General features: G+C 43.9%; 1 protein-coding gene across 1 annotated transcript in view; it reads left to right on the top strand.

Annotated features, from left to right (window-relative positions):
- Positions 1-16,438, top strand: part of DCC (DCC netrin 1 receptor) — a 579,713-nt gene that overhangs the window by 529,219 nt on the left and 34,056 nt on the right. The window contains exons 22-23 of the mRNA XM_009323064.1: positions 9,588-9,653; positions 11,962-12,124. Of these exons, the coding sequence (XP_009321339.1) occupies positions 9,588-9,653; positions 11,962-12,124 (229 nt within the window). The remainder of the gene's footprint in view (positions 1-9,587; positions 9,654-11,961; positions 12,125-16,438) is intronic.

Below are 16,438 nucleotides of genomic sequence, written 5' to 3'. Positions count from 1 at the left end.
TCACAGTTCCTTTGCTCCTATCTCCTTTCGAATACTTTTGAAGTCGGTTGCTAGGATATTTTTTCCTTTTTTTACTTTAGACCAATTTATTCCTAAGTATTTCTTTCAATTACAGCTAGAGCATTGTACGTTTGTGTGACATCTGCCCAAGGAAACAGTCACGGTGACATTTGGAAAACTCAGGCCTGATCTTGGGAGGTTTATTTGGATTTGAACTCTCACTTCAGACTAGTTTAAAAGGCAAAGTGAGGTGTAAACCTCAAATCCCTGGCTCCACGTAACAGCTACCGTCTTATCCCAATTTAGTGAGTTGAATTAACCCACAATAGACAATTCCTAGGGAAGGTAAGAAAGCGTTATGTAGAAGATCAAAGTCAACTCTGGGCCCTTCACAGGTTTTACTTTGACCTGGAGCATCCCTGGAGGTAACCGAGAGCATATTTCTTCACTAGGGTTTTGCTTTGTACCAGGTACCAGCAAGGTAGCACACTGGAGAGACCCGCTCTCAGCCAGTTTTGGAAAGGCACCCTCTGATTTCAGCATATGATTTGCTGAAAGAAGTAGAAGTATACATATTATAAAATTAAAAGCTGGTTTTTCTCAGTGTGATTTTTTGCACCATGGCACACAAATTGAAAATGTCAGGTTTGAATAGATAAAAACTATTCTTAAAGGGTAAAAGTGTTAGGTTACAAAGAAGCCTGGATGTAACTTGTCAGTATATTTTTCTCAGATTCGCATTTAAAATGTTTTCAGGCAGGTTTGGAAAACCTAGGAGAGGCTTCAGCACGAGGTATCATCTGGTAAACAGGGCTGAAAAAGTGTCAAGTTCAGTTTAAAAAAAAAAAAAAGGGAAAAAAAGTAAGGCTGGATGGAAATCAGGGTTTGTGTTTTAGTTCTTCGCTGAGCGCGTAGCTCTGTTTCAGCATAACTTTATGGCTGTATGGCCATGCTGTAGTGCTATTTAATGGATCTCGCGGCATAGCACGTGGAGCATCTGCCTCCTCCGCAGATTGTGATTTCCAATGGCAAAGCCAGCACCGGAGTCACAGCAGGCTGCCAGGCGTCACCTGCTGCAGCTATCGCAGGACAACCGCTCCTATAGGCATGGTCCATTCTTTCTCAATACTTGTCCCACGTCTTCTGCTGGTGAAGCAGATATCTGTGAAAGCAGCGTCAGGCTTGCTCCTGAGTTTCTGCTTGCTTCTTGCCATGTAACGCTGCAGAAAATCCCGAATTCGTTGGATGCTCTACATACTACTTTTGCGATGCTTTATGGGATAGAAAAAAAATACAGGCAATGTGAAAAAGCGTTTTTATGTTCCACAGAGTGGTGAACTTAACGTCCATCACAAGGATATAAAGAATCAGATCCTCTGCACAGAGACCGGCCTATCCCACCTTGTGCTGTAGTTTAATTAACGGGGACATGTAAATAAGCATGACAGATTAAGTGCAGCTACGCTGTATGTGGTAGGTGAATACATATTCCTCAAACTACCACAGAAAAAAAGAGGTCTGGGTCGTTCTCCTTCTGTGCATCGTGTTCCCCTGGGAACGCTGTGCCCCTTGCTCGGGTTTTCCTTGCTATGGAAAAACTGTCACCAGAATAATTCATTGTTCTTGTACAGCCTGTTTGCAACCTATTCAGTGAACGATACTCCATATAGACTTTAAAACAGGAAAGATTTCAGGCAGTCTGGTATAACTACTTGCAGCGTGATGTCTGGCTGAAGCATACCCCCTGGGTGGTAACTGTGTGTTGGGATTGCAGCCGTAGCCTGTGAATTCCCGATTGCTTCAGGTACGGTGGGGTTTTTTGATTTGATTTGAGTGAAATAACTTACTTACAAAAATGGAATGAGGTTAGCGTGTCTTCAGCAGATAGCAGATATGCAGAGCATGAGTTAAACACAGTCACTCCTAGTACATAAATGCTGTCTTTCACCTGGGTAGTTGAAATACACTGCATTTTCGTTCTTTAGGACTGTGGTATATAAGGAGGAGAAATTCTCAGCCTTTTGTTGTATCTTCCACAGCCTTGTTGATACTTAAACCCAGTTTCCATTTTTATGTGCCCTCATTGATGAATTCTAATAAGAGGAAGTCTGGGGTCTTCACCGGTGTTTACTTGATGTTTAGGCAACTCTGTTAAAGACAAGTCGATGGGGCCAGGTCTCGCTGTAACTGTACTCCAAGCACAAGCATTAAGACAAACAAAGTCAAAGTTTCTAAGAGCTCGTTTGTCTTAGAAATCATCAGAGCTAATTCTTCAGTCATCCTGAACCAATGCCTACTGAAGGCAGTGGGAGCCTTTTAAATTACTCTGTGCTTTGGACAAGGCCCTTAGGGCCATCCCTGCCACAAATGCAATTCTTATTGAGTGACACGAATTAACTCTGGTAGGTCATCTGTCTCTAATGCCGGCTCGTGGTTCCTGACTTCAGGAAGCAAAATGCACTTACGTGGCAGCAAAGCACTGTTGGAGGGTGTGGGACATGCGAGGGGCTTTGGGCAGAGACACGGAGGTTTCAGGGCATGAGGTGGTAGAGCTTTGAAGATCCCAGATGTGGGGCCAGCTAGAAGGGCCGGTACAACTGCTGCCATCCTTAGATGCAAAAAAGGAGATGGGGAGGAGAGGAGAGTTTAGGGAGAACTTCAGAGGCTTCTCGGTCAGGGCAAATGTGCTCCCTGTTGCTGCAACTCCCTGGGAGAGCAGAGACCAGCCGCTGCAAGAAGGGGCTACCACTGAGAAGAGGAAGGAGGCAGGAGATACATCACCTCCATTACTTCATTCTTGCCCATAAGTGATGGACAGAGTTGAGCCCGTCCTGTCCTGTGGAAGCTTTGGTCCGCAGCTGTCTGAGGGAGAACGAGAAATCCTGTTGATGAAATGCAAATAATGCTTCCAGGGTGCAAACTCTGTTATCCAAAGGGCGAAAAGAGGAGCGTCGGCATCTAGAGAATCAGATCACATGTTTCCCAAGAGAGCCCTTAAATCTGAAGTGGATGCCAAGCCCATAAATGTGTCAGCTTCCTTTCAGATTTTTATTTTGCCTGTATGCAACTGGTAGAGCAGGGCATATTCAAAGGTAGCAAAAATGGTAATATGAAAGTAAGAATAAAATTACAGTTTCAGATGCTCAAGAGAGAATTTTTGTCACAAACCTTATGCATGTGGGACACGGCAAGCTGCTTTCAGATGAGCTGTGGTAGAGGCTTCCTGGAGTCTAAAAAACTCTATTTATGATTTTCATCTGAAATATATAGAGGCAAACTGGGCAAAGAAGAGATTAATTCATTGTGTTTTATCTTGCCCCAGTTTCCATTTGATAAAACAATATTAAATTCTTTAGTCCATATTTTGTCAATATAGGACTTGTCAACAGTTATGTGTTGCCATCGGAATTTGATCGCTGCAAGAGCAGAAAAAGCTGATTTCTGCTTTTGGACTCCAAATGTTTTATAAGGTCCCCTGTAAATTCTGATAAAAGGAAACGTACACAATTTTGAACAAATGTTTCTCCTTATCTTAGGAAATTTCAATACATTTTGATTGTTCAATTGTTTTCTGAAAACGTGCCTCCCATGAAATGGGTCATATAAACTATCTAGATAAATTTGTCTATCACTGTAGAAAACTGTTACATTTGGAATACAGGTATGATTTTTTTTATATGACATTGCTCTTTTTAAACCATAAACTGGACATTTACAAGTTCAGATTTAATGTTTACTGCCATGGTGAGGCCAGTGGGAGGTCTCCTGTTCCCCATGCCCGGAGCAGGGCCAGTGACCATACCCAGGCTCCACAAAAAACCCATGGAGAAGATCATCCGAGACAGAAATCCACAGCTTTTGTTTCCAAATCCCGAGGAAAACAGGGGTCTGCATTGTTTTGCATCCAGTCTGGAGGCACGTGGAAGGGTTTCCAAGTGATGCTGGGGGACTTTGCCTCTCCTGAACAGGGGATGGACGCTGGGTACTTGACCGCACACCTGCTGTTTTACACCTCGGTGCTCCCCATCTCACGGGTTAACAGTGCACCCCTTGTTTCAGCTTTCAGAGCAAGAGGGTTTGAAGCGCAGTCTAGTCATGCCTGGAATTTGGCTTTTGCAATTCAACCTTTGCCATGTTGGATTATTGCAGGCGTGTTGGCTGTTTGCCCATTTGAAACCTTCCTGTGCTGGCGTTTCTGCATACGCCTTCCGGCATGAAAACGGCTGCCGGTACCTCTACAGCCTGATATCAGCCCCAAAACAGTCACATCGTCTCACACTGTGACTGCAGAAGGCATCAAGTTTGCCTCTTTTTTTCTGTTAAAGCTTTTGATGGCTCTGGGCTTTCGGTTCTGAAGCTATTTTGCAAACTCTGAGCGTAGCAGGAGTGAAAGGATGAGCAGTTCAGGTCTTCTTCAAAGAGCTGCTTCCTAAACAAATAATGCAGTGGTCTGTAACGCTTTTCGCTAGAGAAAAGAAATAAGAAGCATCCCATTTATCAGAATAACCCCTTCTGGGGGCGGGGGAGGAAGCCTTTTAAACTCCGTCATCTGGCTATGTTTACCAAGCAGGTGTAGGAACTCTTTCTAAAGGTCCAAACAATGGAAAGCATCTCAGAAGGCAAGGCATGCTTGAAATTTAAAGAAGAAGGGTTATTCCTGCCTACTGGTTGTGTTTCCTGCTACGCTGAGACATAGTTGAGACAACTATCTCTGGATGCACTTGATACAGAAGGCCTAGAAAGTCCACAGGTATTGTGGTATCTGCTCACCTAATCTTGTATTTCTGCCCTGAGCGTCAGCATCATGCCAAGAAGTCTGCCAGTTTATACTTGCTGATAAGCAAACTTGCAAACACCCCTGCCTTCACTGAGCTCTTCAGCTGTCACCAGGACATCGTGGGTGTCTCCTTCGTTATCAGGTGCTGACCATAAACAGGAAGAAGACACAAGTCCTCATGCTCTGACTTGTTTAAACGCTAATAGATGCAGAACCTCAGCGGTGAAAGCTAATATTGTACATCCCAAAGTCTGCCATATAGCGTGGTCAATGGGGAGAGGGGGGTACCTTCAAAAACACCAGCTTTTCCCATCCAAGATAAGGAGGTTCAATTGTGGTTGTGAGGTTTCCTTCTCTCATCGTTGACCAAAGAGGGAACTTGTGAATGGCCGTGCACATGGAGGTGGATCCTCACCTCGGTGCTCTCTGAAGTCAGTGTGTGACCCACTGCTCCTCCTCCCGGCTGGGTGTGCGAATATGCGATGTGGCCACACAGCGTTACCCATCTCAGGCTGATCTGGTGTCCATCTCCCAGGATGAAGAGCAGCCTCTGGAGCGATACTGAACTGTGCAACATGTCTTATTCAACCTTTCTCACTTCTGACTTGTATTTCTACCTTCCCAGAAGACAATACCGAATTGGAACAAGGTGCTAGGGGTTTGTTTTCTTCTTCTCAGATGTCTGTGTGTCTGCTCTGGGCAGAAGCTCCCATTGTGCCTTTCTTTTCAGCCGTCCTCCTTACTCTGCTTTTACTCTGCTATATCTGAGCTTCCTTATTCCACCAGGTTTCCAGGAGGGCTGCAGGTCAGCAGCGAGCTAGAGCTGCCCCCTGAAGGCAACTTGCTATCTTCCATCTTCTGCTCTATCCTGGAGCAGGTTTCCAAGTGCTCAGCGCTATAACTAACTTAGGGAGCTCAGCTTTTCCGTGGAAGCAGAAGAGCAGCTTTTCTGATGGCACCGTATGCCTGACAGCTTGTGTTGGCTGTGAGAGCCAATGACTTAGTTTGCATGCTTGAACCTCCCAACGACTTAGTTTGCATGCTTGAACCTCACTGGGGACACCCATGGGGCAGGAAATATCACTTACAGTCCCTGCTGTCTCATATGAGAATATTGCTCAGCTAATTTTCTCTGTATTTTGGACTGTTTAAGGCAAAAAACAGCAACAGTGGTAGTGCAGGGCCATGGCTGGTTCAGAAGAGGCAGACGATACAACGGCAAGCGTCACTCCCCCTCCAGCTCTCCAGCTCAGGTAGTTGGCTTGCAGCGAGCGTTTTGCAAGGAGAGAGCATTCGCTCAACGTCTGCCAATCCGCTCGTGGATACCTGAAGTTTGCAAGTAAGGAAGCTGCTCGAGTAAAGCATGCAAAAGGAAAGAGATTTACAGCAAAATGACAACAGAATTTTTGGCCAATTTCCAAGTGCTGGAGACCTGAGAGGATGAAGAACCGTTGTTGTCACCGACAACTTGATTTTTTTTTTGCCTTGACAAGACCAAGTTGAAATGTTTATTTCATATAATGGCACCTGAGATACAGCTGTGGGGAAAGGATATGCTTTTTCAGAGAAAGACTCGAGTTACTGAAACATTTGAAAGACAGAGCTGGGGAAAAACAAGTTAAACAGAGAAGTGAGAGATGAGAAATGATATGTAGGTTCATATGGATGCAGGTTTTCGTACCTCTGAAAGTTATGTTACCACCTTTAATACAACTCATTAAAAAAGTAGGAAAATCAAGTTTAAAGACTGTTTAACCTCCATTTAAAAAGGCAGTTCTCAAAGAAACAGCTGATTAGTCAAGATTTTATAATGGTTTGTTCCAAAAGGTGGAATAATACAAAGACAAAAAGCTCCACTGGAAAATGGTGGAAGTTGAAGAGGGAGTCCATTGTCTGACCCCAAAAAACCCCACATGATATCTGGACGTCTCTGTGGCGTTATGCCCACCTTGTACGTGACTTTCTGGCTGACACCGAGGGTTTACATCTAAACTCAGTGGGACAGGAGTTTTGTACTTGTCTTCTGTAAGACAAAAAACCCACTGGTGGGTTTGGGAAGGAGGTGGAGAGCGACAGCAAGTGAGTACAGTGCGAACAGGCGAGTGCGGTAAAGGTGTTGAAGATTAAGTGGAAGCACACAGGTTAGCTTACTTTTTAAATTAGATTATTATAAAGGTAGTCGAAACCTGAGGCCTTGAAACTGAATGAAGCAATAGCCTCGAAGTAGCAATGCTCTTGCACGTCGTTTGAGTTTTTTAAAGGGAAATATAACCTAAACTGTTGCTGAGTGAAAGCTAGAGATAGAAATGGTCCGTGGAGGGGTGTTGGCTTGGAACAGAGCATGGATAATCCTTAGGGGTTTAAGCCCTACCTACCCTTTAACATACAAAACCTTACAATGCATCAGAGATTTGCCTCCCGTCTCCTAAGTGCTTAGATTTCCGTGTTCATCCAAATTTTGAATAAAGTTTGTATGTCTTAATAGCAGAACAGAGCTGAATTACCATAAACTCAATCTTGGCTATCCCTGACAAACAGTGTTGTTGAAATACTGTTTGTTACGAGTTGTTTGCTTTCCTGTCTCTTATCAGTGAAATTGCCTCTGGTCAGAAGCTGGGCCTTTTGAAAGAGTTGCCCTCAGTGAGTAGAACTGGAAGACTCTGCTGCCTTGGGATGGTTTTAAAGCATAAATCGTTTCAGAAACATTTCTAGCCCGAGAACCCTCCGAGATGGACGGTGTAGCCCGAACCTTTCCCCGGTTGCTGCCTGGCTGCCTCCGTGTCGCAGCCCTCCCAAAGAAATGGCATGTCCAGGTGCCAGTCACCGTATTAGAGCCAGAAATGAAATGGGCGGCTGTTTACGCAAATACTTTTACAATGAAAATGTCATGTATAATGCCTTGAAAAGTGTTCTAACGTTAATTTAAAAAGTACTAAACTTCAGAGCCGGGCATGCAGGTTTAGTTTTTTTAAGTCTCCAATATCCTGACTAAATTTTCCAATGTGTTAGGCTCCCGCTAAGATGTTTCAGTGTGGGCTAAATACAAAAAACAGTAACATTTAGCAATGTCCCATGGAGATACCCAGTTTCCTCAGCACATTATAACCCCAGGGTCACAACGTATTCACTCGCTGCAGGGTAGCACTATGAATAGGACTGCTTTAGAGTGTCACCTCGGTAAACAGAATTACTGTATACCTTACATTTATCTCTATTTTGTCTGCTTTTGCAGCTAAACGTTTTGCAACCTTGCTTTCTTGGGATGAAGTTGTTGTAGCTGTGCAATTATGCTGATTGAAAAGATGATTACACTGAAGTCTCTTCTGATGATAATCATCTGCCATTTATTTAGGGCCATTCATCACAAAATACTTTCCAAATTGGTAGACAAAGTTATGCACGTGACTGACTTTGTGATCCACAGAAATACAAGTACCTCTGGAGAGGGATATGGCAGTTGTTTAACAGTGCACAGCAGCAACAAACAACTGCAGGAAAGTGAGAAAATGGGGGGTTTTTTTGCTAATCTGCCAAGAGATCTGATGTGGACAGTGGTTGTTTGAGGTAGAAGTTACCTGCAATAATCCCTGGTAATTCCCTGCCCTGCACTAAGTTTTCAGAATTTTTACATAATCCCTTCACCAACCGAAACCCACCCTCAGGTACTATTTGTCTGACCTAAGGGATGGCAGAGCCAAAAAAGATAGTGCCCAGGGGTCTTACGCAGTCGGTGTTGATGTGCTGCTCCGGCAGCCTCTGCCCGTCCCGGGGGAAGATGTCTTTTCCCCGAACCACTGTCCTAGCAGAGCGCTGCTGCGTCAGCGGAGACTGTGCCACCTGGGAAGGCTCATTTGACTTAAATGAAAAAATAATTCGCTTTGGAGGAATGAGATGGCCACGTGCTGGGCTTTGCTATAGTGCAGTATGCCCATACCAAGAGCGTGCTGTTGGCATAAGCTTGGTCTTTGCCAGAAAGAGCGGCTTTTACCCCAAACCGCTTCTGCCGTGGACTTTGACTGCTCAATCCCATACCGGTAGAGATGAAGAGGTGCTTGGTAGGACTTTACCAACCTTTGCGATTCTTCTTCTGTCAGACATGAGGAAGCAGAGATGCTGCTCTTAGCAGAAACATGGACATACAATCGCGGCTATTCAGCCCAAAGCTGATAAACAGGAGAAAATAAAGCAGAGGAAAAGATGAACACCTCAAATTTTGCTATATTAATTTGGAGTGCAAATGTTTTTGGAATAATAATCGTATCCCTTCTTTTTTCTTTTTTTTTTTTTTTACGTCAGGGTTAGAAAAGAGGCAATCTTTTTGTAAAAACCAAGCAGTTGCGGAGTTGTATTTCCACAACTGTGTTTCCACAAGCGGGAAAACGAATTAACGAAAGCTTGCTTGATAGTGGTGGAAAGCCACCTGGCAGGTGGAGAACGTGCCGGCGATTTTCTGCACAGCACCGTCCCTCTGCCGCAGTTCCAGCCGCTTGTGTGCAAAAGCAGCTGAATTATTCCCATCGCCCGCGGAGGGGGCACAGCGGGGTGCTGCCATCACACCTTAGTTTGTCACTCTAACATCTGGAGGAGGGAAAAAACCCAACGGAACAAGGCAAGCTGCTCAAAGGGCTGAAATTCAGCTTGCTGTCCAAAGCCGGCTTTGATGACAGGTTTTCCCCAGCACATATGGGATGACTTTTCCCGCGCTGTTTAATGGTTTAAACGTTGTCAGACAGGTGCTGTCTCAAGCAGCAAACTTGACTTTGCTGGTTTACCTGTCACGCCGTGTCTGATGCATTTTTTCTGCCAACAGGTCGTCACGGGGATGGCTCCTACTGGCCGGTGGACACCAACCTGATTGACAGGAGCAGTCTGAACGGTAAATACAGGCTCCGTCCAACCGCCCTCCATAATTAAGTGCAGTTTTGGTGATAACCTCCTACTTTTCTTCTCTTTATTGCTCTCTCATTCTTCTCTCATGGTTTGGAGGCCACCCAACGTGCCCACAGGTCTCACGCTCGTGGTTTTGTAGGGAAGAGTTATCTCAGCTGTTGAAAGACAGTAGTTTTAACCAGAAATGTCAACAAAAAATAGGGTCAGGACACCATATATTCTGTTTTGGCTTTCTTAAAGCGGATCCCCAAACTACCCAACAGATTTCCAGCTGATGCAGTACTCCCAAAAGTATGTCGCTGGGTATGATAATCCCATCGCAAGAGAAGTTTTAGATACATCTCAGGCCATGGGAATGCCTCTAAAAAAATAACAGCTTTAAAACAATTGTAAAATGCATTTTACATTATTATATTTCAATTTAAGCTTTCTGCAGAAAATACCATTTTTTAATTAATTAATCCTGCCCTAAAATAGGAAGACATGAGACGAAACCCTGTGGATTAACAAAAATTAACTGAACCTAATCAGTGCCAGCTGGGGTGTAGATACACTATCAGTAACTTCTTATTCCTGACCCCATCTCTGTTACCTAATGGAGCATCGTCATCTCACATTATCGAATGAAACAACAGACAGGATTCCCTCAAATGTGGTATCAAGGGAGGTTTCAAAGTACAAAATAATTACAAGGCACATAGCTGATTAACTCACAGGGATTATTTTCCTTAGTCAAGACAAGGAGGGAATGCTAAATTTTGTTACCTTTTTCTGTCGTACTTTGCTGCAGCCGACACACCGCTGTTTTAGGCTTTTCTCCTGCTCTTTATAGCAGTTCCTCATAAATATAGGAAAACTGACTTTTGAGAAGTAGAGAGAGTTCCAGGGCCTGCAATAAAGGGTAGGGAGAGAAAAAAAATGTGCTTTTCTTGATAGTTGCTGTATTTTGTGTGGTATATTCCTTCAATGCCTTTTACTCAGCATGGAAATGAAAAAGAAACCAAACCCCAAAATCCTTGGGATTTCTGTACTAGACCGTTGTAATGCTGAAAGGATGGCAATCGCAGCTGCTTGTCTTACTCAGTTGCCTGACGAAGCTATGAGAAAAGGGCAAATTATTTAAACAGCATAATTAGTTAAGTAAAGAAAGGCTATTAGGTCAGAAAATCAAGGCAGAATATTACAATTAAATTACGTCTATCGCTAACTAAAACTGTTATTTGGGAAGATTTGTCCTTTTTTCCTTTCACATTCAGTTGTACTAAAGGCAAAATGAGATCCCAGACAAGTATTGTTTAGTTTATTCATGGGACGTTGTGGGGATGATGCCATATGAAAACTCTTGGGTTACTTTTCTTTTGAGATCTTGGACATTCTGTAGCACAGCTCTTCCCTTGGCATCCCATTGCGCCAAATATTTAGTTTTTCTCCAAGCTTAAGTGGAAAGTTATTTTGTAGTTTGTGGGTTCGTAATCTTATAGGATGCCTATAAGATTGCCTTAGCAGACAGAGCAAACGGATCGCCCGCTGTTTTGTGCAGGTGTCTGTAACGTTTGGCCCAACGCTGTGTAAATAAAGGCGTCATCCAATAAGATTATAAAAATACAAACTGTGCTATTGCCAGTGCAATGGGGAAAATACGGCTGAAAGCGAGGGAGCGGTGTGAAGTGACCGCTTGAAGTCAGTTCGACTGGGACTTGACACCAGAAATGATGCTATTTTCAGTCCCAGTCTCGCTGCTGCATTGAAACTAAGGAAGCTCATCACTTCAAAAGATTGAGCCCTTAACCTGCTCGAGTGTTGCACAGGGATCTGGTCAGCATAGCAAGAAATGAAATATAATGTGATCTGAGACTGACTGTGGGGTGAATGCAGTACTGACAAATGAAGCAGGCGTTCAGGTTGGCTGATACACAAGGTTATGTATTTGCCTGCACATGCCGGGAAAGACTATACGGGCCATAAAGAAAAAATCCATAGTCCCTGTATTTCCATTTTCAGCTGACAATAGCAAAAATGAGCTGAGAGTTATTGACTCCCAACATCAGGTTATTAACACCCAGAAAATGCAGAGTCATTACTGTTTAAGTATTTTCCTGTTTGCTATGCCACTGAAGTGCAGCGAGACATAAATTTCAGCTCTTCCTGACACCCTTCTGTACCCTCCGTCTGCTTTTTCAGAGGAATTCAGGCCACCTGACAGGCTTTATGTGTTTTATTTTATGGGTGACTCCTAAAGAGGGAGGGGAGCAAATCCAGCGCTAACCATCCCCTCGTCGTCTGTCTTCTTTCAGAGCCTCCCATCGGGCAGATGCACCCTCCCCACGGCAGCGTCACGCCCCAGAAGAACAGCAACCTCCTCGTCATCATCGTCGTCACCATCGGCGTCATCACCGTGGTGGTGGTGGTGGTGGTGGCCGTCATCTGCACCAGGCGCTCCTCGGCACAGCAGAGGAAGTATGTTCTGAAATCACGGGACAGAAGGAAAAAGCAGTGATGCTCAGCTTCAAAATAGACATGGGCAATAACATTCATACTGTGGAGACGTGGGTTCTGGGACCAAACTGCATTTTGGGTCTGGATCTCTTGTAGTTTTTGGAGGCGTGGGCTTGGGGAAGCTGGCCATCGCTGCTGTGTGGAGAACGTCCCCTGTCCCCCAGGCTGCAGAGTAAACCATGGAGAATAAGTACCCCTGACATGGCGAGCCTTGAAAAATAAGTCTGCCATGCACAGCTCTCTGTTGTTTGTATTGTCAAGTGTAATTCAGACACAGGAAAGAATCAATTCCATTGATTTAAAGGAAAAAAAAATAGTACTTGTCTGTGCCTGGTGATGCTGTCGGACTTTCTAACTCCACAGCCGTGCACCTGCACAGCTGAGAAACGCAGACAGTCCTGCTCACTGGCCAGCCTTTGTGAGGACGTTATCCTCTCCAGACAGTCTGTCTCCAAAAGTCTTCCAGTAAAAAGCATCAACAACTATTTCTCCAGATAATTCTCATATACTTGAAAAAATAAAAGTCTATAGAAAATTATGGGGAAAAAACCTTTAGGATTCTTCTTAAAGGCTATAAAAGGGCAGCAGCGTAAAGCACAAAGGTTTTTTCAGTTTTTATGAGAAATTAGAGGTGGGTTTGAAACAGAGCTGGGCTTGACGCATTTAATTAATTGAAAATTAGGGTACTATTCATTATTCTACTATTACTTCATTGTATTATTATACCATTGTGAAAGACTGGACATGAGAACGTTTAGTGATAGCCTTCCCACGAGAACAATAAATGTTCGCACTAAGGGCAAGCCGTTATTACACTGATTTGCACGGATGCTTAAAAAAGTGTGGCACAAGGAAAGAAGCGATGGTCGGGGGACTGAACAGCTCCCATGTTTGCTGAAACCAGCTTTGGGCTGGTCGAGCACAGGCAGGTGGCAGCTTGTAGTGTTCTACAGTCCCTGGGGGAAGAGCTTTCTCTAAAGATGGATGTTTGAGGCTAGATTTTTTAAATAAGAAAGCTCTCCTTTAGGCAGAAAAGTAAGGGCCCGTGCTTTTAGGAGTGCTGGGGTATTTGAATGATGAACTGATTTGAAAATCTGTTTCTATTGTGAGTCTTAACACGTGAAAATCAGGCCATCATGTGAAGGCAATGGAAATTCTTCTGAGTAGTGTTTGGTGAATCAAGGCTAAAGCTCTTTTGAGTTTCTAACAGGGAAAAGGGAATTACAAGAAAGAGAAGCAAATAGAGAGATTAATCTGTCCAGAATTAGGTGTCTAAAACTTAAATATCCAAGTTTGAATTAATCAACCTTGACCTCTTCTGTAGCCCCTGGGGAGGAACAGGAGTGTTCAAAGAATGGTCTTATCCTAAGGCATCGGAAGACTTGCCATCTGAAGATGCTTATTGCTGTCCATTGATTAAAAAAATGTGAAGCGGGTGGATTTGGATTTGCTGTTTAACTTCTAAATGTCTATACTATGGGCAGGTGAATCTCACCTAAGTTACCCTAAACCAACCGTTTCTGCACTGAAAGTGGGGAAAATACAGGGCAATGAAAATTAAACAGTGGATCTTAAATTTAGCACAACAGGAAAAAACATTAACTTCCTCAAAACAGAGGTTGTTGGTGGGAATTCCTTTGTTTCTGACCTGCCTGGAGAGATGCATACTGTGATACAAAGAGTTTAGATTCAGACTTTTATTGGCAGCTGGTTCTTAGTTTAAAATCACCGATGAACTACTGAACAAAAGGACTGCAGTAAGGGTAGAGGCCAAGTCTCGTTGGATAACGCGTATGTCCTTCCCCAGAGCAAAAACTTGCAGGTGATGGAATGATCTCCTGTGAGCCTTCAGTGGAGGAAAGTCGTATTTCTTAAGTTAATTAAAACTTGGCTGAACAAAGCACAATAAAGCATATTATACAGAACAACCTGGTACTGACGTGGGTGGCTTAGTAGGTATTTTCTGTCTCTGCCATCTAGGGAAGAATGAAATATCAGCCATACAAACCCTGTGACAGTTTGACGACAGTAAAAAAATAGGGGAGAAAAATGTGAGTAAAGATTCAGGTGCAATAACTTAGCCAGTTGTGCATAAGGGGAACGTGTGGCTCCTGCAGTAACCGAGATTCATACCCTCACCGTAATTACATCTTCCGCAGCACGAGATGCTCGCTGCCCTGTGCTGGCAGTGTCTGCTGATGTGGTGCCACAGAGGATGGAGGATGGGGCCACCCATCAGCTCCGTCCTTCAATGCACTCCTGGTCCAGGCAGGTCAGTTCAGAGCTTAAGCTTAGAGAAGACGAATCCCAGTTGAATCTTAAAATAAGGGAAAATACCCCTTTGTACAGCATACACCCGAACTGCAGGACCTGCTTCTTCCAAGGATTTTTTAAGGCTTCAGGGTATAACAAAAATTTGTAACGTGCCAGAACAATTAGCCTGTGGACTGGTAACACGAGGTTATGACTACACGGGAGAAAAGGTGAGGGTGGACATCTAGCCCGAGCCTGGTATGTAAATAGTGCATATTTAAACCATTAAAAATGAAGCATGGTCTTGGACAAGTGCCCAGCCAATTAGTGTGCTGGGGGGGGGCGGTGTAAAAAGAGGCTGCAAAAAATAAGCTAAGACTAGTTTAAGTCCTATGTAAGTAATAGGGTTGTGTCAGTATACATTTGGGAAGGCTCGGGGGAGGCATTAACCACAGCGTAATCAAACTCAAACTAGCGGGGAATGAGTTGGCAGCCACTAAAGAGCCTCCGTATGTCACTGCTGTGTTCCCTGGAGATACTTACTCCTGGTTTCTGCGCTTCCTCCGCGCCGGGGTTGCTCGCTAGCTGTGGCCTCTGCCCCATCTCTTGCACGGTGGCGTGAGGCTGGATCTTACCACGGGGGAGAGGAGCACGAAGCCAGATGATAGGAGAGACAGGTACTGGTGTTTCAGCTTTTCAGGATGGCTGGCAGGGAGTAAAGAGGCCAAAATGAAATAATTTTTCGTCTGTAAACACTGGGGGAGATTTTCTGGAGAAAGAATCGTTTTGTCTTCTTTTTTTTTGTTTACAGGACTTCTAGACGAGTTGAATGGCCTTTAATACGGCCCAAAAGGCAAAGCGCACATTTTTTTGCCAGGTTAAGAGTAAAGAGCAAAAAATATAAAACATTAACCCGTGCACCAGAGGGATAATTAAGGTGAAGTAATGTTCACATTCATTGTTGAGCATCTTCAAAGTGCTTTGCAAACAGTAGCACAGGAGGCTCAGGGTTCGTGCGGGAGGCAGTTACGTCTTATGGGGCCATCGCTTCTGTGTCCTGCCTCCGAAACTGTCCCTGCTCCATGAGAAAGGCGTCTGGTCGGACCAGGACTGGGTGGTTACCCATGTGTTTTTTTACAAGCAAAAACTTGTTTTGCCCAGAAGAACAGTTTATTTCTGAGATCTTCAGATGGAGACATCTTCAGTTGTTGTTAAAAAAATAAGCTAGACTGAGTTGTTATAATCTTAACTGTTTTCTCTGGGATAATGTAACTCCAACATGAAGGCAATGAAGAGTAATCTTACTCTGGAGTAGTTGAAAAATTATTCTACATAGCATGTGTATATTGTTAGGACCTATGTGGGTGTGCTGCATAATTGCTGGAGTCACTGCCCAGGCGGTGTTGTGCTGGAAACCATAGAAAGAGACAACGAGAGTTTCCTATCCAGAGAGTTTATTTGTTTTGAAAGTACAGCTTAAGTTCTGCTATCATTATTCAAGATTGCATGACCATAATATATAATTTAAGGGCAGAGCTGAACTCTGTTTTTATATCCATCCTTGGGAAAAGAATGTATATCATTATGGTATGCAAGCAGGATGCACTTAATGTTGTAAAATAATTGAACAACAGAAAGGCTGCCATCCGAGATCAATTTTTCTATTCCAAATTCTTTGTCTTCCCAATCCCTGCTCCAGTTATAAAATGGATAATGGACTACATTTGAATCCCACTGTAAATCTCAACGCTCAGCTTCCGAAGCATGAGCTTCCATTGCTGCAGCTGAGGTTTGAAGCTGATGGTGAAGCTCTTATGACTGTCTTCTGTAGATATAATATGCTCGTCTGGTGCAGCAAAGATCCTGCCTCTCCCTGAAATTGAGGGTAGATGCATTTTCAGAAGCTGAACCTCAACTTCTGCATTGCATAAACAAAACATTCCAGGGGAGGATTTATTTTCATTTGTTATTGATGACCTTTTCGTATGCGCTCCTGGCTCTGATTCAATTTGCTACCCACAG

The sequence above is a fragment of the Pygoscelis adeliae genome, unplaced genomic scaffold (assembly GCF_000699105.1).
Source record: "Pygoscelis adeliae isolate BGI_AS28 unplaced genomic scaffold, ASM69910v1 Scaffold174, whole genome shotgun sequence".
NCBI classification, from domain to species: Eukaryota; Metazoa; Chordata; class Aves; order Sphenisciformes; family Spheniscidae; genus Pygoscelis; species Pygoscelis adeliae.
The sequence above is the reverse complement of the archived record's forward strand: the minus strand, read 5'-3'. Positions and strand labels throughout refer to the sequence as shown.